The sequence below is a fragment of the Nicotiana attenuata genome, chromosome 5, assembly GCF_001879085.1.
Source record: "Nicotiana attenuata strain UT chromosome 5, NIATTr2, whole genome shotgun sequence".
NCBI lineage: Eukaryota > Viridiplantae > Streptophyta > Magnoliopsida > Solanales > Solanaceae > Nicotiana > Nicotiana attenuata.
The window spans coordinates 7,561,956-7,581,716 of NC_031993.1; the positions used below are offsets into that span (position 1 = coordinate 7,561,956).

General features: G+C 38.4%; 1 protein-coding gene across 1 annotated transcript; it reads right to left on the reverse strand.

Moving 5' to 3' along the window:
- On the reverse strand, nucleotides 10,337-12,381 carry LOC109226270 (myb-related protein 330-like). The gene is made up of 3 exons (XM_019391057.1): nucleotides 12,150-12,381; nucleotides 11,699-11,828; nucleotides 10,337-11,410 (listed from the first exon to the last, which is right to left on the reverse strand). Exons 1-3 carry the CDS (start codon nucleotides 12,280-12,282, stop codon nucleotides 10,654-10,656), a joined length of 1,020 nt encoding a protein of 339 aa, XP_019246602.1. The 5' UTR covers nucleotides 12,283-12,381; the 3' UTR covers nucleotides 10,337-10,653.

The window sequence follows — 19,761 nt, forward strand, 5'->3', positions numbered from 1 at the left end:
ATTTTGCTCTCTAGAAAATCAATTCTAATCCTATATTATTTTGTAACTTTATTTGTTTTACTTGATATATCATCTGAAATTATAGTTTGTGTAACATTTTTATTCATGTTTGATTTCCTCAATTGCATTTGAATTTGAAAGTACAACCTTTCTTTGTTTTCCTGCCCTCCCATGAGTGAAAATAAAAATGGAGAACAAGGACTGTGGTTAGCCAGAAATTGGTAGAAGAATACCAGGTATTGTCACGGTTTTTTCATATTATATAAATATGTCACCCTGCTAAAATGGAGTCATAACTATGCACTAATAAATTGACTTCTTTATCGTTCTCCTATTCTGATTTTTGATTCTCACTTCTTCCAAGTTCTTTTCACGTTGTCACACCCAACATTAGGCATTTACACACATAATCCTTGAAGTTTATTGGAAGGATTAAGAATTTAACAATATTTTATTTTTATCGTTCTTTCTTTTGATTTACTTTTGATTGTTATACTGTAAAAAAATTATAACATTAATATAATTTACAGATTGCCTGGATGAAAAATTTTGTCAATGTCTAATCTTCAAAGGAGATTTGGAGCAGCATCAAGTAATTGACTTTACAGTTGTGGCAAGTAATTCGATAATTCCTTTTGAATTTCTCCATGGGAAGGGAGAAGCAAAAAAGATGTTGTACCTGTTTAGTACATAAAAGAGTAAACTTCTTTGCTTTTTCTATCCAGTGCAATAGGTTTCTCAAGTTTTGTAAATGCCTAATTTAGTAAAATGTAGTAAACACAGAATTCACATGTCATTAAAAAAAAATTAACTGATTATTTATAGATTATGTATAAAAATGGGTTGCTAAAATACTTTTAGTTAATTATCTATAAATATAAATAGAATGGTTGTTATGGTTTCAACCTTTCATATTCCATATTTATAAACCGTTACAATCTTTCGTCATACTCCATATTTATAAAGAATAAACAACTCCTACATTTGCAATGGCTTTTTTACCTTCAAGTTTCTTCCCTTTTCCTCTAGCCATTTATATTGCTTCTACAATTCTCATTTTCATTAAGAATATGTGAGTTAAGCTTTTGCATTGGCTATGTTCCAACGGAACTTGGTACTCATTTTTGTTTTGGGAATTACTATTTTTTGACTATTTTATAATTGATATTCTTGAAAAAAATTAATTCAGGTCTCGATATATGCGCTAACAGCCAGCACCAACCGTAATTGTCAAAAATAAGATTAAGAGAATTGGGAAACAAATTAATGATACGACTAGGCATTAGTTGTGTTGCAAGATATATGAAGTCAGATAAGATGACTTCTAATTCGATGAGTTGCTCGAGGTTAACGAGCAATATTGTGAGGTTGGACATGTTTTTTTGAAAAGCATGAGAAATACATATTACATACATTCAGGTGTATTATATGATTATAAATATTTTGTGCTAGATATTACACATTAAAATTTTTAAAAAAAGAGATTTAAATATTTGAGAAAGAACAAGCAACCTTGAGAAATTAATTTCAAGGCTTATCGAAAAATATACAAATAATAAAGTTGGTCAAAGAGTACTACCTCCGACATCACCAATTGGAGGTCTTAGAGACATGCGACCATATAAACTTTTGTATATTTAATTGTTTTTAAACTTTTGTATATTTTATTTTTGTATTGTGTCGGGGTTTAATATTTTTAGAAATTTAGATGGTATAGATATGTAACTAAATTATGACTTTAATAATATTATATCACCGCGCGAAGCGCGAATAGATTCACTAGTTGTTTAATAATTGAATGACCAATTAATAGAGGTTTTCTCTACATATATCAATTATCACTTTTGAGTTCTGTGGGTGTGGATGTTTTTCACTTTGTAGTTTCAGGAGTCGAGATAGAAACTCTGCGAGATTAATGCTATCATTAATATTTAAGCCGAACAAATCGAAGTTATTGGCCCAAATAAATCGAAACCAAAAAAAAATTAGGTATATTATTAGTATAGAAATCTAAGAAATCGAATATCGAATACTGAACGTATCGAACCCAAGTGTTTAATTAATATACCGTATTGAACGACGAACACCGTACCCTATATATTGTAAATCAGCATGACATGCAGAAATATTCATATTGAAAGGGAGATTATCTAGAAAGCTTTAATTCTGAGAGTGAGAGCGAGAATTAACGTTAATTTCATGCTTGCCAGTAAGAATGGATGGTCACTCACATTCTACTACAGACCTAATTGAATAGTAATATTTTGTGTCACGATTCAGAATTCCCACCGTCGGGATCGTGTTGGCGCCTAATTTTCCACTTGCTAGGCAAGCCGACATTAGAGAATTATTAAGCCAATCCTTATTCAATTCAGTATATAACGGTAAATAAGCTAAAAATGAAATAGAGCGAGTGCGGAATAATATAAAAACTTAAATATTTACTACCACCCGGATCTGGAGTCACAATTCACGAACTTCTAGGATTTACTTCGAATAAAAGTCTGAAAGGAATACAACTGTTTAAATGAAAGAAACTGTAAAAACAGAAAAGATAGACGGGGACTTCAAGGTCTGCAAACGCTGATAGATCTACCTTGAGTCTCCGATGCACCAGTCCGAGCTGCTACGCCTCTCGATCAGCTGGGACCAATACCAAAATCTGCACAAGAAGTGCAGAGTATACAACCGACACCGGGTACTGATAAGTGTCGAACCTAAACTCGGCGAAGTAGTGACGAGGCTATGACAAGACACCTACAAATAAACCTGTGCAATTCAACGGTATATTTACAAAGATAACGGCAAGTAAAAGATAGACAAGTAATATCGGGAGGGGGACATGCTGAGGGGATCACAAGATAAAGAATCACAGCAGTATTAAGAACTTGATCAACCAATATACCTTGAACAGATAGACACAAGTAAACACAGTAAAGGAAAATGCACGGCATCACCCTTCGTGCTTTTACTCTCAACCTCACCATATGAATCAAAAGAAACGGCACGGCATCACCCTTCGTGCATTAACTCTCTCATAACATGGCACGGCATCACTCTCGTGCATTAACTATCTCATAACATGGCACGGCATCACCATTCGTGCATTAACGCTCAGAATATAGCACGACATCACTCTTCGTGCATTAACACTCTCTTTCACTATAAAGCAATGAACAATGACAACATGAAGATAGAAATAACAAGAACAAGTCTTACTTTACCATTTGGTTCCACAATAGAAACCTCAACTTTGAATCAATACTCAATTACTACCAAAGTCTATAACATGATAAGAACGTTCAACTTAATGATTAACTAGTCTAAGTATGAATAATATGGTCAAGGAAAGCAACTATTACAAGAATAATATCCACCCGCACGCTATAACCCGACAACAACGCATAGGTACTCGTTACCTCACCTATACGTTGTACCCAGCATCTAAACGCGTAGCAAATAGACAAATAAGTCCTAATCCCTCAAGCCAAGGATAACCACGACACTTACTTCGCTCCAACGCCAAACTCAAAGCTCAACCACAATTTTTTTTTTCAAACAAGCCTCCGAACCAATAGAATCTAGCAAATTGCCAACCAAACGATTCAAATTAAGCATTAGGAACTATCCATGATTGCAAATAATTCAATTTAGGCCATTAATGAAAAAGTCAACTCCCGGACCCGCTTGGTCCAAGCTCGAAGTTCGGATCAAAACCCGATTACCCATTCACCGCAGAGCCCGGTTATATAATTGGCTTTGGAATCTGACCTCAATTTGAAGTCTAAATCCCCAATTTACCAAATCCCTAATTTCTACCCAAAAACCTCCAACTCCACCATGAAAACTCTAAATTTTAGGTTGAAAACTTGTGAAATATAGTGGAAGATTAAAAGAAACTAGTTTAGAATTACTTACCAATGATTTGGGGAAGAAAAGTTCTTTGGAAAATCGCCTCTAAGGTTCTTGAGTTTGAAAATTTGAAGAATAAATCAAAAATTCTGTCTAAGTCATCTTTACCCAGCTGCAGATGTCGCATTTGCGATACGAAGCCCGTAAATGCGAGAAGTCCATCGCAATTGCGAAGACTCCCACACCTCTACAATTATCGCATTTGCGATGAAAATTCGCAAATGCGAACACTGACCAATCCGCAACTACGACCATTTAATCGCAATTGCGACCACTGACTGACCTAGTTCCTTTTCGCAAATGTGAAGACGTGACTGCAATTGCGATCACCGGCTCCCCGCAAATGCGACCTCTAGATTGCAAATGCGAATTAAGGCTGACCCAGGTATTCTTCGCAAATGCGAAGAATTTGCTCGTAATTGCGAATCTGTCAGCTTGGGGAGACGTCCGCAAATGCGAACACTGATCTCGCAAATGCGAGATCAGACACCAGTTGCAGAACCAGCAATGCTCTAAGTCCTATTTTCACTCTGTAGCCTATCCGAAACTCATCCGAGCTCTCGGGGCTCTAAACCAAAAGTGCACACTAGTCTAAAAATATCATACGAACTTGCTCGCACGATCAAATCGCCAAATAACACCTAGAACTACAAATTGAACACCAAATAAAATGAAATTTTCAAGAAAAATTTAAAACTTCTAATTTCTCAATCGGACGTCCGAATCACGTCAAACCAACTCCGTTTCTCACCAAATTTCACAGACAAGTCATAAATATGGTATTGACCTATACCGGATTAACGACCCGGCCGATCTTTTTTGGAATTTATGCCCTAATCCCCTATTAACTACTTCCCCCAAGTTTATTTTTGCTATTTTGATTTGCCGGGACGTTCGGTTTTGAGTTCCGGAGAGTTTTGGAACACTTAAACCCTAAATGAGAGCTTAAGTGTTGGAAAGTTGATCGTAGTCGGAACAATATTAAGGCGGCCTCAGAATTGAAATTCGAGGGTTCCGTTAGCTCCGTTAGGTGATTTCGGGTCTAGGGGCGTGGTCGGATTTTGTTTTTGAGATCCGTAGCTAATTTAGGCTTGAAATGCCGAAAGGTCGAATTTTGAAGTTTCCGGTTCGATAGTGAGTTTTTGATCCGAGGGTCAAAATGGAATTACGAGAGTTGTTGTAGTTCCGTTATGTCATTTGGGACGTGTGTGCAAAATTTCAGGTCATTCGGACGAGGTTTGATAGACTTTTTGATCGAAAGCGTATTTTGAGAAATTTGGAGTTCTTAGGCTTGAATCCATGGTTAATTTGAGTTTTTGATGTTGTTTTAGGTGTTTTAAGGATTGGTACAAGTTTGGGAGTGGTATTAGACTTGTTGGTGCCATTGGTTGAGGTCCCGGGGGCCTCGGGATAATTTCGGGTGGTTGACGGGGAGTTTTGAGAAATGTTGCAGCTGCTGTATTTTTGCTGCTACTGGTATTTTCGCATCTGCGGTTTGGGAACCGCAGAAGCGGCAGAAGCGGCTAAGAAGACCGCAGAAGCAGATTTGCGATTTTCCTTCAGGTTCCGCAGATGCGGAAGGAATACCGCAGAAGCGGTGGCGCATCTGCGGAAAGGCAATCGTAGATGCGGTTTCTGGTCACTTAAATGAAAGTCGCAGATGCGACGTAATAGAAATCTGAGGGTTCCGATAGCTCCGTTAGGTGATTTCGTATTTAGGGGCGTGGTCGGATTGTGTTTTTGAGGTTCGCAGCTAATTTAGGCTTGAAATACCGAAAGGTCGAATTTTAAAGTTTTCGGTTCGATAGTGAGTTTTTGATCCAAGGGTCGGAATGGAATTTCGAGAGTTGTTGTAGTTCCGTTATGTCATTTGGGACGTGTGTGCAAAATTTCAGGTCATTCGGACGAGGTTTGATAGACTTTTTGATCGAAAGCGTATTTTGAGAAATTTGGAGTTCTTAGGCTTGAATCCATGGTTAATTTGAGGTTTCGATGTTGTTTTAGGTGTTTTAAGGATTGGTACAAGTTTGGGGGTGGTATTAGACTTGTTGGTACCTTTGGTTGAGGTCCCGGGGGCCTCGGGATGATTTCGGGTGGTTGACGGGGAGTTTTGAGAAATGTTGCAGCTGTTGTATTTTTGCTGCTTCTGGTATTTTCGCATCTGCGGTTTGGGAACCGCAGATGCGGCGCCGCAGAAGCGGATTTTCGATTTTCCTTCAGGTTCCGCAGATGCGGAAGGAATATCGTAGAAGCGGTGGCGCATCTGTGGAAGGGCAATCGCAGATGCGGTTTCTGGTCACTTAAATGAAAGTCGCAGATGCGACGTAATTTCCGCAGATGCGGTCCTAGGGCCGCAAATGCGGGAATCGCTGGGCAGAACCTATATTTAGTTGCCTTTGCGAAATTGAGCCATTCTTTCACCATTTTCATCCGGGTTTGAAGCTTTTGAGAGAGACTTTTGAGGAAAAAAAAAGGGAATCACTTGGAGGTAACATTTTTGACTTCATAACTCATTTTTATGTGATTAAAGACCTAATTAGTGATGTGAAATTTGGGGAAAAGGGGTAATTAGGGCTTGAGTTTAAGAGGCCTTTAAATGAGGATTTGAGGGGTCATTTGGACTCCGATTTCAGTGTTCTTGGTATGTATGAACTCGTGAGAGTACGAGGTTTCTGAAAATGTAAATTTTATCCAATTATGAGACGTGGGACTGAGGGACATTTTGGTCTTTTTACATAATTTCGCGTATTAGCTTAGAATTTAATTATAGAATCAGTTACTTGAAGTGTTATTTACATTATGAAATTTAATTGAATAGATTTTGGCCATTCGGAGTCGGATACTCGTGGCAAAGGCGTGGTTTCAGGTTGACTTGCACTTGTTCGAGGTAAGTGGCTTGTCTAACCTTGTGTGGGGGACCTTTTCCCTTTAGGATTAATATTGTGGTAATTGAAATGTCTCGTACGTGAGGTGACGAGCGCGTACTTGTGCAAATTGTTGGAAATCCGATTTTTCATTAAAAATAGCCTTGAATTGTGTTCTTCCTTTTCTTGCTTACACTGTTTGGAAACTAAACCTGCTGTAGCCTAGAGAAGCATGTCTACTCGACTAAATTGCTCTATTTGCCTTAACTGCCTTAATTGTATTACGTGAACCATGCTAGGTTAGGATTACCTTCTTCACATTTGATATGAAATTGATTGAATTGAATTCCTGTTGTTGCTGCGTATTTACTTTGGGACTACGGGACGGTATCCCGGGAGCTCCCCTCCATATTTACTTTGGGACTACGGAACGGTATTCCGGGAGATCCCCCTGCACTTTTACTTTGGGACTACGGGACGGTATCCCGGGAGCTCCCCTGTATATTTACTTTGGGACTACGGAATTGCATCCCGGGAGATCCACCTGCACATTTATGAGTTGGACTACGGGACTACACCCGGGAGATCCACTGGATATGGTATTTATATTTGGGGACTACAGGACGGTATCCTGGGAGATCCCCGGTTGTTATCTTGGAGCTGAGCTGTATTCTCTTACTGTGTTTTACTTGCCTCTGTGATAGTTGTTGCTGTCCTTTATATCTTGTGTTACTTATTTACACTGTTTATTTCAGACTGTAAAACCTACTATCTTATTTAACCTCAGTAGGGCCCTGACCTTCCTCGTCACTACCCAACCGAGGTTAGGCTTGGCACTTACTGAGTACCGCTGTGGTGTACTCATGCCCTTCCTGCGCATGTTTTCATGTGCAGATCCAGGTACCTCTACTCAGGCTTACCATTCTTGAGGCGAGGCGATTCTACGGGACTTCGAGGTATATCTGCCGCATCCGCAGACCGAGGAGTCTCTTTCTGTTCCTGCATCTAGTATTTAACCCTTCTGTACTTTATGTTCTTGATTAGACATTCCAGAGATTAGAGCTATGTAGTGTTTTCTCAGCTTGTGGATCCGTGAGTTTCTGGGTTTTGGGATAGTGTATCAGGTTTTGAAAAATTGTGTGTATATGCCAAGCAGCATTTAGATACTATTTCTTTCAGTTATTCGGCTTTTGATTATTTATTCCGCAAGATTAGTTGTTTCTGCATTTGTTAGGCTTACCTAGTCGTAGAGACTAGGTGCCGTCACGATAGTTCACGGAGGGCGAACTGGGGTCGTGACAACCGGATTCCAGATCCAAAATACGGACCCGTTATCCAAAAAGTCAAACTTTGGTCAAACATTTCCATTCATTAAGCCTTTGACTTTTAAATTTCGACAAAGTCCGATATCTCGGGCTAGGGACTTCCGATTTTGACTCCGGACATACGACCAAGTCCCAAATTACGATACAGACCCACCGGGACCGTCAAAATATGAACCCGGGTCCGTTTACAGAAAAATATTGACCGAAGTCAACTCAGATGAATTTTGTTTTAGGCAAAATTTATTATTTTTAACAGTTTTTAACATAAAATCTCTCCGAAAAGACGCCCGGACTGCGCACACAAATCGAGGAAGCATAAACATGATTTTTAAGGCTTCGAAACACAGAATTAGGTTTCAAAACATGGGATGACCTATCAAATCATCACAATTTTGTTATCTCTCGTAAAGTCATTCAACTTTTATTTTTAAATTTCCAATCAATTCTTTAAAATTTACTTTTGACAAGAAAGACCAAGATCTTGACTTTAATCAAATGATAATACTACTTTTATTTGTCGAAAAATATAATCTTAGATCACTTGTACACACTAACTCAAACAATTGGACTCATTTTAATAATCTTCCTAGTTCTAGAACTTTATACAGTACAAAAATATAAACATTATGTTAATATTTCACTTGATTGTGATAGTCAATCTCTTGGTAGAAAAGAAAGTGAAGTCCACCTACTCACTGAGAAAATAACTGGGCACCAAAAGTAATTTTCACATGTGTTTCTGTTCAGTATTTTCATAGAAGTCTGAATCATGAATTGTTAATAGGTTAGGGATGTTGTATCTATCCATCCCAAATCATTTGCTAAAGACATTAAAAAAAATAAAAAATCCAAGTTATTTCCTAACCACTTTGGACCCTCCTTATAATTGAGAGTTGTTTTACATCATCCTTTTTGACTTTATTGTTATAGTCAACTCTACCCCCCCCCCCCCTCCCTCTACTTTTTTCTGGTTGACGATAAAAGTCCAAACATTGAAGGGGCCAGGAACATTATGTTAATTATCATGGAGTCTATGTTAATACTAGGGCAGCTCAGCAAAGTCCGTGACCTAAAGCCAAACTTTAATGAAAGACTTTAATTATTTTTTAAATATATTTATTTGAAGGGTATTTCCCTAACTTTTGTAGATGCAAAGCTATTAACAATATTTTGACATAATGGACTTCTTCTAATATTTTGGCACATTCTAATATATATATATATTTATATATATATATATATATATATAAGAATCAAATATTTTTATCTGATTGAGAATATCGGCTAGAGTATTATTTTTCTTTAACACGTTTAATTAGGAAAATAAATCTAAAACATCAATATCGAAATGACGATTATGTTTTAAGGAACTTTCATGGTAGACAATATTTTTTTTAGATTATCACCTAGTGATAGTAATTTTTATTTTACCTCTAACAGAAAACCAAAAATATTTTCATTGCTTCAAATTGATCAAATCTATTTTGAAGTTTTCTATTTCTAGTTTATTAGAAAACTTGTCCTTTTATACTTCAAAATTTTTAGTTTTTTTGAAAGAAATTAATTCATAAACCACTACTAATGAAAAAAGAAGAGAGACCAACATATATAAGATCTTCTGATGGGGAATGCTTATGGAGTATCTATTTGTTTTCTTCTTTCTTTTTCTTAATTTTATTTTCTCTTGTCTATGGTTTTCCCTTGTAGGCCTTTGAATATAGTACTAATTAAAGTGAATTTCCAAAAGCTTCCAAGAAGTAAAGAAACAAAAAGGAACAGCTAAACTGCTTAATCTTAAGTTACTTTAATTTGGATTCTGCACTTCTTTGTTTGGTTGGTATAAAAGTGCGCAATTAATATTAGCTACGAGTTTGGACGAATCCAGTTGCTTTTGCTTTGACATTGTATTTATATGAATAACTCCATTAAATATGTAAATATTTAATTGTGAATCTTGTAACTAAACGAGCTATAAGTTCGATAAACAAGTTCAAAATTAACTCATAAACTTTATATTTTGGGCTCCGACTCTGTGCGCAATTCAAAGTTTACGTGCTTCTTTTTAGCATGCAGCAGCTTTTTGTATGATTAGAAATCATTCATGGCTTGCCTTACGTATATAAACAAAACCAGTACTTTCATAAGAATATCAATATATGTTACTCGCTATTTAATACATTTTGTTTGAAAAATATCGAAAAAGAAAAAGAAAATGAAGTAAAAAGTAATTGAAAATTACATAACCTATAATATCCAAGAAGCAACGCATTCACATTTGCATACTACTGTTTTATCGGTTGTGCTTTGATTCTTTGACTCGCTATACTAATGGAAATTGTATATCCTGTCTAGGAAAACCGAAAATAGCAAGGCAAACTAGTAAAGTACAAAAAATGGAAAATAAATTTGTGAAAGTTAAAACTCCAAGCAATTTTACCATACACTATACGTGCAGATGAAAGAGGAGCTATTACGTGAACATTTCTATCAGTGGTTTCTCCTCCAACATTCAAGTAACTGGCATGGCACTGGTTATTTCATGTACTACTATTTTAAAACTTTGGAATATCATGGAAAAAAGAGTCTTCAAGGAGAAGGTCAGGCCAGATAGAAGGTGGAGCTCCTTCATTGTTGAGTGATCGCTCGCTATCTGGTTGAAAAAGATAGTCCGGAAGCTTCCTCTCTTCCGGTAAGCAAGATGACATCACCACTTCTAATGAATTTTCTTTTCTTCTTATATCATTTGTTACCGGAAGACAAGGAGGAGAAGGAGATAAAGAGGAAGGAAGCCATGGAGAAGTAGGCGACGATGTTTCTCCATGGCTCAGAACAGTAATAAAGTCAGTGTTTTGAGGCCGAACCTTATCTTTGTTTAATGAATTTTGGAAACTACAAGAGGTTTGTAATTCAGGCAAATGTGAAAAAGGGATTAAATCTTGAATAGCTTGAAGATTTGAATTAGGTGTGGAAATTAAGTGATTTTCCAAATGGTTGTTAGTGCCTAAGAATTGGCTATCTTTCAATGAAGAAAGTGAGTTTAAAAGATTGTAAGCTTCCATATTTTGGATAGAAGTGCCGAAACTGATGTTGTGAGGTTGTAGGAGATTTTGCAAGTACTGATGTTCCATCAATTCCTTCAAATTTGCCAAAGCTATAAGATGTTGTAAGCTGTTAAAAATATCTGTTCGAGGTCTGTGAGTCATTGGATCATACCCCATCTGAATTAGCTTCTTCTTCAAATGTGTGTTCCAGAAATTCTTGATTTCATTATCAGTTCGCCCCGGTAGATGAGTTGCAATTGCAGACCACCTTGAACAAGATAAAAAGAAAGAGTTTAACTTCTATACTCTAACGTAAAAGAAACTTTACAATATTAAGTCACCTAAGAAATTCTTTATATATAGATAATCGTATATAAAAAGTTAGAATAGTAACCTGAAAAATAAGACATGAAATGTTATTTGCTACAATTGGTTAAAATACATTGGTATTGAAAATTTAGTTTTACGCTATTAATGCATATAAGTTAAATCCAATAACAAAATATTCAAATTTTCAAGCCATAGCCAAATTTATTGAAGAAAGTAAAATAATTACTTGTTGCCAAGGACAGCATGGAGATTGAGAATTGTTTGCTCCTCTTCTTGAGAAAATTTGCCTCTTTTAATATCAGGCCTAAGATAATTAGTCCAACGCAATCTGCAACTCTTTCCACATCTATTAAGACCTGAGCATGCAACATAAAACAAAAAGAATATTATTTCTTTTAATCATACGTAACCAGGAGGTCACGAGTTCGAGCCGTTAAAACAACCTCTTGCAGAAATCAGGGTAAGCATGCGTGCAATAGACACTTCTGTCTGGCCCTTCCCCGGACCCCGTACATAGCCCCGGGAGCTTAGTGCACCAGGCTGCCCTTTTTGATCATATGAGCGGGAGACCCCGTACATTTTTGCAAAAGGCTATTTCCACGGGTCGAGCTGCCCTTTTTAATCATATGAGAAAGAATTTTGGAATCAAAAAATCATGTTGTAAATTGTGTATATACCTGCAAGTTTAGGGAGGGCTCTCCAGCTGCCATGGCCATGTTTATTGATAAAGTTGCTGAGTTTTTCATCTTCTTCAGAAGTCCAAGGACCTTTCTTTAGACCATTTTCATCACAGCAAGGAGACCTTCCCATTTTCTAATTACAGTTTAATTTTCCTCTGATTTGGTTGCCTTCTACAAGTCCTACTAAATATAACTACTCAAAGTTGATATGATGACTACTGCTATATATAATACTCTTTGCTTTTGTCCTAATTATGTCCTATATAAACCAGTGGAACATGACTTACGTGGGAGATTACGATTTGTTTATACATTTATTGAAATGTCATTCATACCCCTCTACTATTTCTGTTTGGATTTAAGTGACTTAAGTTGTATAAACCAAAAGTCCAAAACTATTAGCGTAGTATAACGTGTTACAATAAGTTACTATATGCACTAGGCTATCATGTTTATTATAACAATTTACCTATAGTTACGTTATAAATGATATGTAAAATATAGTTTACACTGTCAAGTTTATAGAATGTAATTACAGTCAAACCTCTTATAACAACCTCGTTTGTTTCAAATATTTTTGGATGTTAAAGAGAAATGCTGTTATAGAGACATATATTATAACATAACATGAAAATTAGTTCCTTAAAAGCTTGGCTTTTATAGTGAAGTGTTGTTATATAAGGATGTTATTATAGAGAGGTCTAACTGTAACTTGTGTTATAATCTGCATATATGCAGAGGCAGAAGTAGGATTTTCACCGAAGGACTTAATGAGGCAGAGATAGTTGGTGTGGATTATCATTTTCTAATAGTTTTGAAGTGGTTATGGAGTTGATTAATGAAAGTAACTACAACTATATATGTGAGTGCACATTGCAGGTAATAAGGAATCATGAGACATGTTATAATCAATAAGTGATTAATTAGCTGATCATGTGGCTTAGCCAGAGAATAAGTGTTGATAATCAAACCTAATTAATTATCAAAATCAAGTTTACGACAAAAAAAAGAAATCGCTAAATCACACACTATTTTCTACTATTACTCCGTTACTATCATTAGAAAAAGAGATCAAAAAAAGAAAAAGAGAAAAGAAAATTAACTTAAGAACCGAAGCAGATTGTACCCTATTTGACCCTACTGGGATTTGGTTAGAAAGGAAGTTGGTGCAGCAAACTCTTCAAGTTTTCACAAGCAGACAAATTGAATTTCTTTTTCTATTTTTTTAATCATCTGGTATTCGAAACTCAGAAGGGGAGCCTTAGCGTAATTGATAAAGTTGTTGCTATATGACCAGGATGTCATGGGTTCGAGCCGTGAAAATAGTCTCTTGCAGAAATTCATAGTAAGGTCGTGTACAATAGCCCCTTGTGGTCCTGCCCTCTTGGACCATGCGCATAGCAGGAGCTTAGTGCACCGAGCTGCCATTTTTATTGTCCATGTCCCCTTATTCATTGTCCTCTATATTGTGGAGATGACAAGATGTAAAGGTAGGGGATGAAGAGGATATTGAGTTTTTCTTAATGTAATTTTTAAATGTTAAAAAACAGATAAGTTTAGTCGAATTAATGCCCTTTGTAACAAGGAAGGTAATTGCATAATTATTTATTTTCCTTGTGAATATTATTTAGTTATTTGATTTTTTTTTTTTTTTTGTGAAACATTAGTTAATCTTCTATTAATTAACACTTTCCAAATTTGCATTTTCTAGTTTTATTCCTTATCATAATCAAAATATTTTACACTGTCACCAAGACAAGGGACGAGCCTATCCACAAAATTGGGAAAACAGATAGGTTAGGTTCAGACATCAAGGGGAAAGGGTTCTTGTTTAACAAGCAAGTTGCCTAGAAAAATTCTCTCTCATATACCTAACAACGTGATAATTATATCTGTTAAAGTTAATAGGGTTGACATTATTATGAGCAATCCAAATGAGGATATATCCTCATTTTCAAGTTGAAAGAAAATCTAATATTTCCAGTTTAAAAAGTTTTAGAGTCCATTACATAAATGGGCACTCAACTATCCGAAATTATCTAGTAAAGTCATCTTTCTTTCGTTTGTAATAGAAAAGTTACTTAAATATGCATATAGCACTCAGAAGGTCACCCAACTAGATTTCTCAAAATTTTAATTGTTAAATACCTATTTTACCCTCCAAATTATCAACTTATGTCTTCTTCTTCATTTTTTACTTTTTTAATATTATGAATTTTTTCTCTTTTTAATCTACATTATGGACTTACCTATATGTTTACCTCGAAAATACGAGTAATAATTAAATTTGATTTATGGTTTTAGAGATACGTGATTTACTTCAATACTAAATAATAAATAAGATCAAACCAATAGGTAAGCCAGTCTCGACCTCGAGCCCAAGTGACCTCGAGATGGATCAAGAACAATAAAGCAAGAATAATAAAGCTTAAGGACAATTCTGATGAACAATGAGCAAGAAAAGTAAGAGAATATATTCTTTGACAATGATTAGATGATGTTTACAAATGATTGGGGTCCCCTTTATATAATAGGAGAACCCTAAATAAGGTACATTTCTATTTACAGTAAAGAATCTTATTGTGACAGCTATCTAACCGCCTAGTACGGATTCGTACAAAGCTGTTCCCGGATTTACGCCATGATCTTGGGGACGTGGCTGGAATCTTGCTCATTCTGTTACAAATCCGTAACGGCATTATCTCGGGGTTGAGCACACTCGGCTTCGATACTCATCGCACACTTCGATCCTCGAGCATTGCACTTTGTCTTCGAGCTCGAGTCTGGTCCATCGAGCTCGAACTCGACCTTACCTGAACTCGGTCTTGCGGCGACCCCTCGAGACCAGGAAATCGGGCATACCTGATTTCGACCGTATACAGATAGTCCCCGCGTTTCTTAGAGTAAGATGATAAGAAACAATTTGAACCTCGATTTTCCGGAGTCTCTGATGATGACGACATTCCCGTTATGTAGGCACTCGAAGTGACCGAAATGTCCCGTCGGTTCGTTTTCCCAAAGCATTAAATGCAAGCCAGTAACGATCGGACATTAATGTCGCCGAACCGTTGCCGATCATCTATAAGTACGGGGCTCCTTCTTTGAATTTAGTACTTTACTTCTTCATTACATTTACTTTGATCCCCTTTCCTCTTCATCTCTTTTTCTCATCATCTGCTTCCACCACCCTTTAAGTGCCGGAAAATGCTAGGTTCTCAGAAAACACCACTTTTCGCTACCGCCTGCATCTCTTAACTTGAAGTCATGGCAAAAACCTCTAAAACGGTTCCCCAAAAAGAAAAAGCTTCTTCCTCTTCCTCTTCCTCCCGTCCGGCCGGTGACAAAGCGTCGGCCCTTCACGAGATCGTCCATATCGCCCGTGTCATAAAGAAAGACTTCGACGTAGAAAACCCCCCTGCAGTTCTTGGTTGATGTGAACATGCCTCGAGGTATATATGTTCGATAACGGAGAAACACCTCGAGGACGTGAAAAAGGATTGTGGTTGGGGGTATAAGGTCGTGGTACAAATCCCGACCCCCGAGGAGAATGTCACCACCCACGTGGAGGGGTTTCTAAGTGTTTACACTTACCCCTTCACATTGGGCCCTCTCGATCCGGTCGTGATTGATTTCTGCAAAAGATATCAAGTCACTCTTGACCAAATTCACCTCTCCTTTTGGCGCATAGTAATCAGCTCCGTTATTTCTCTAGCAAAGCTAGGGGACTGGAGTTTATCCTCAATCACCTTATCCGATTATATCGGCCTCAACTTTTCCGAGGTCTGATCAAGCTTCAACGTCGATCGATCAAGGCCTTCTTTTCTAGAAATGACGAGGCCAAAGACCGAGGCTGGATGAGCCGGTTCATCCGAGTGAGGACCTCGGACATCATCCCCAAGGAAAAAATGTCGTTCCCGGACAACTGGAATCATGAGCGTAAGTGAAATCTTTCCCTCAATGCTTTCTTATATCCTGTTCCTTCGTTGCGTGATGCTTATATCCTTTTTGCAGTCGAAGCGTGGATGCCCCCACGCGATCCCTGACCTCGAAGACTGGGTCCGGAAGTTAGCCGCAACCTCCTCGTATGATGAGCGCAAGTGGCGTGATTTATCGAGGGGCAAATGGGAAGCAAAAAATCATGGTGAGTGTTTCTTTGTGAGTCTTTGACGCTTTCCTCTTTTACTGTAGCCATTGGTTTCCTCATGCTTGGTTCTTGATTTATGCAGGCGTCGGAGATTTTTCCGAGATGAGGCCGGACCCTCCTAAAAGAGAGCAAGTTGCCGGTTCCTAAATCGGGGAAGGATAACAAGAAGAAAAGGGCTTCGAAGCCCGAAGATCCTCAAGATAAGAAAGCCCCTGCTTGAAGGCTAAAGAAGAAACTCATTCACGTGGAAGTAGATTCGGTCCACCAATTTCTAGATGATGAAGAATATGAGGGTGAAGAATCGGCTTTATTGATCCAGACTAGGAAACTGGTCGAGGCCGCCAAACCCTCCGAGCTGGAGACCTTACCTCGTGGTGAGGAAATTTCGAAGAAAGATTCGGGGAAAGCCCCCAAGTCTTCTGAAGTCGAGGTTATTCCTCCGCCTTCCACAAATACACCGAGGGAGGCAAGAGCTGAACATATCGACACCAATCAGAGCGCCTCAAGTGAAGAGCTCGGGGTCGTGACAATAGGTCACTCCCCTTTTCTACCATCTTACTCCGAGGAGGCAATAAAAGACGCTCGAGCTTTGCAAACGCCCAACCCGAGCAAGATCCTAGAAGAAGATCCATTTCAAGATTGTTTCACTAGGGTCGATGATGTCGCCGACCTTAATGACGCATCCACCCTCTTCGATGAGGCTCATAGTCTTTTTTCTCGGGTAAATACTAACTTTTGTAATTTTTCTTTCCTCTCCTCTCTTCTTGACTGACATTCCTTCGTTTTGTACGTAGGCCATTATTAAGCTCAAGGCTGAGCTGATCCAATGTGAGGCCGAGCTCAGGAAGGCTTCGGATGAAGGGAAGGTCCTGAGGCTCCTTTGTAGCCAAAAGGAGGAGAAGCTCAAGGACCTTCGGGCCGATTTGGCCAAAGCTCGGAAAAATGAGGCTGAGATAGACAAGCAAGTAACCGTGATTTTGACAAAGTATGGTCTTCTTGGCCTTGCTGTGGGGGATAACACTTCAATGTCTCAGCTGTACCAAAAGTTAGAGGTGATCGGGCAGCTTCGGGGCAAGGTCGATCAGGTAAAGGCTGACTGCCACCGATGGAAGGAGAACATGGATCGGCTTGCTGCTGCCAAAGAGACTGCTAAAGCCCAACTGGCCTCGGCTGAGACTCAGCTCCGAGGTATCAAAGTGAAAAATTTGGCCCAGACGAAGATGATCGAGGAGCTCGAGACAAAACTCGCTGAAGTCGGGGCCGAGGTTGCTGAGGCCAAGGCTGAAACTGAGAAGACGAAGGCCATGACTGATAAAACCATCGCCGCTTACTTGAGGGATGTCGAGGTTGTTCAAGCAAAGTTAAGGGAGGCCTCCGACCGGGAGAAGCGGGTCAGCGATTTGACCAAGTGTCAAGCTAGGAGGGAGACCCTCGAAGAGATTCACGCTCGAGGTTTTGACCTCACCAATGAAATAGCCCAAGCAAAAGCACTTGAGGCCGATGCCAAGTTTCTCGTTTCTTCCGATGACGAGGGTTCTGTTAGTGGCTCTAAGGGCGAGGGAAATGATGAAGGAGTCCCCGAGGAGGGGGAGGTTCCCGAAGATACAGCTCCCGAGGATGCAACTCCGAAATAGATTAGGTTCTTAGGGTTTTTGTTTCTTTGATTTTGTGTAAGGGCCCCTCGTGGTGTTGTAAATATCTTTTGTAAATATAAATATAAATAATTCCTTTGCTTCATCTCTTATTTGTATAAAATTCCGCATTGTCTTTATTTTGTGAATTTTTTTTTTTTGTTAACTTCAATGATCAAATGAGCATTGGCTCGGATTCTGAATACAACAACCCTTAGGTTTTTTAATAATCAATGGGCGATAACAGAATACCTCTTAAGGTTTTTGTTAATCCTCGAGCTATGCCCTGGTTAATTTGATGCGAGCTCGGGACTCTTGAGTCCGAGTTGAGTGAGAGCGAGGTCTCAAACTCTATATGTTTTGGCCCTTAGGCATTTTTATATTGGCCCTTAGGCTCTTTTAGGTCGGCCCTTAGGCTCTTTAAGTTGGGCCAATTCGGCCTCTAGGACGGCTATAATTTTTCCTTCTTTTCGGCTAAAAGACTTAGTGAAAATTTTTCTATGCCTTAGCATGTGTTTTTTGTACCCGTTGGGTTTTTCGAAGGTTCGATCGATCGGAACCTTATTTGTAATTTGTTTGTGTAACGATAATCGAATACCTTTTGAGGCTTTTTTGAAGGCTGATGTTATTGAAGCCTTTAAATTATTCGAGGGCTGATTCTATCGAAGCCCTTTATCATTTGCTTTTGCCGAGGGTAGCCTGATTTAACCGATTTTTCAAAGTGTTTGAAGGCCTTTAATTTATGGCGGAAGTCGGACATCTCCGAGCCGCATTATTTCGGCCGTAGCCTTTTTATATGACCGTGGTCTTTGATATGGCCGTAGCCTTTAATATGGTCGTAACCTTCGTGTATGTCTTTTGGACTTGTTTCCCGATAACCTTTTGAACTTGTTCGATAGGTTAGTCCCCGAGTATGGTGGCCTTGGCCTTTATATCGAGGGGATGCCTCTTTGAAGTCTTATGAGTTCGAGTTTTCGATGACTCGGATGTGTTGACTATCGATGACAGTCCCCGAGTATTCGGGGTGCATTTGCGTTCTGGCCCTTGAGCCATTTCTCATAGAATTATAAGTATGAAGCTCGTATAATAGTAGACTTTTTGAGACATAAAGTTTTTTAATATATAAAGGATGCTTCTTCAAATAATGCGTATATGTTTTGCCATCGAGGCTCGACTATTCTACATGGGTACGGTTCATCTGACCGTTTGGTCCATTACAAAGTTTTCCTATCGAGGCCCTTTTTGGCGTGAAGTATTTTCCTCGAAAATATAATCTCCGAGGGTGATTCCCCCAATATTCGAGGTTGATTGAAAAGAAGCCTTGGATACTTTTGAGTTCTCCTTAGGTAGCACATAGTTGTTGCCTTGTTAAAAACCTTGCCGCTAAAACCCATTTGGGACAAAACCCAATCTAAGGGAAAAAGAGTGCAACGCGTGCTTTAAAACCTAAGGCCTTCGTGTAAAAAGGGGTGCCTTCGATATCTTCGGTCGAACACCTGCAATGGGTTAGTTTAAAATTCAAATGGACAAAAGGAGAAAGCCATACCTTAGCAATAGTATCGTTTGAGTAGTGACACATTCCAATTGTTCGGCAGTTGCTCATCTTCCATTATGCTAAGTTTGTACGATCCTTTACCGACAACTCCGATGACTTGGTACGGTCCATCCCAATTCAGGCTTAGTTTCCCTTCATTCGGGTCTCGAGTATTGAGGATAACTTTTCATAGAACTAAGTCCCCAATTCCAAAGTGTCGAAGGTTGGTCCTTCTATTGTAGTATCTCTCGATTCTTTGCTTCTGCGCATCCATCCGAACAAGTGTTGCCTCTCGTTTTT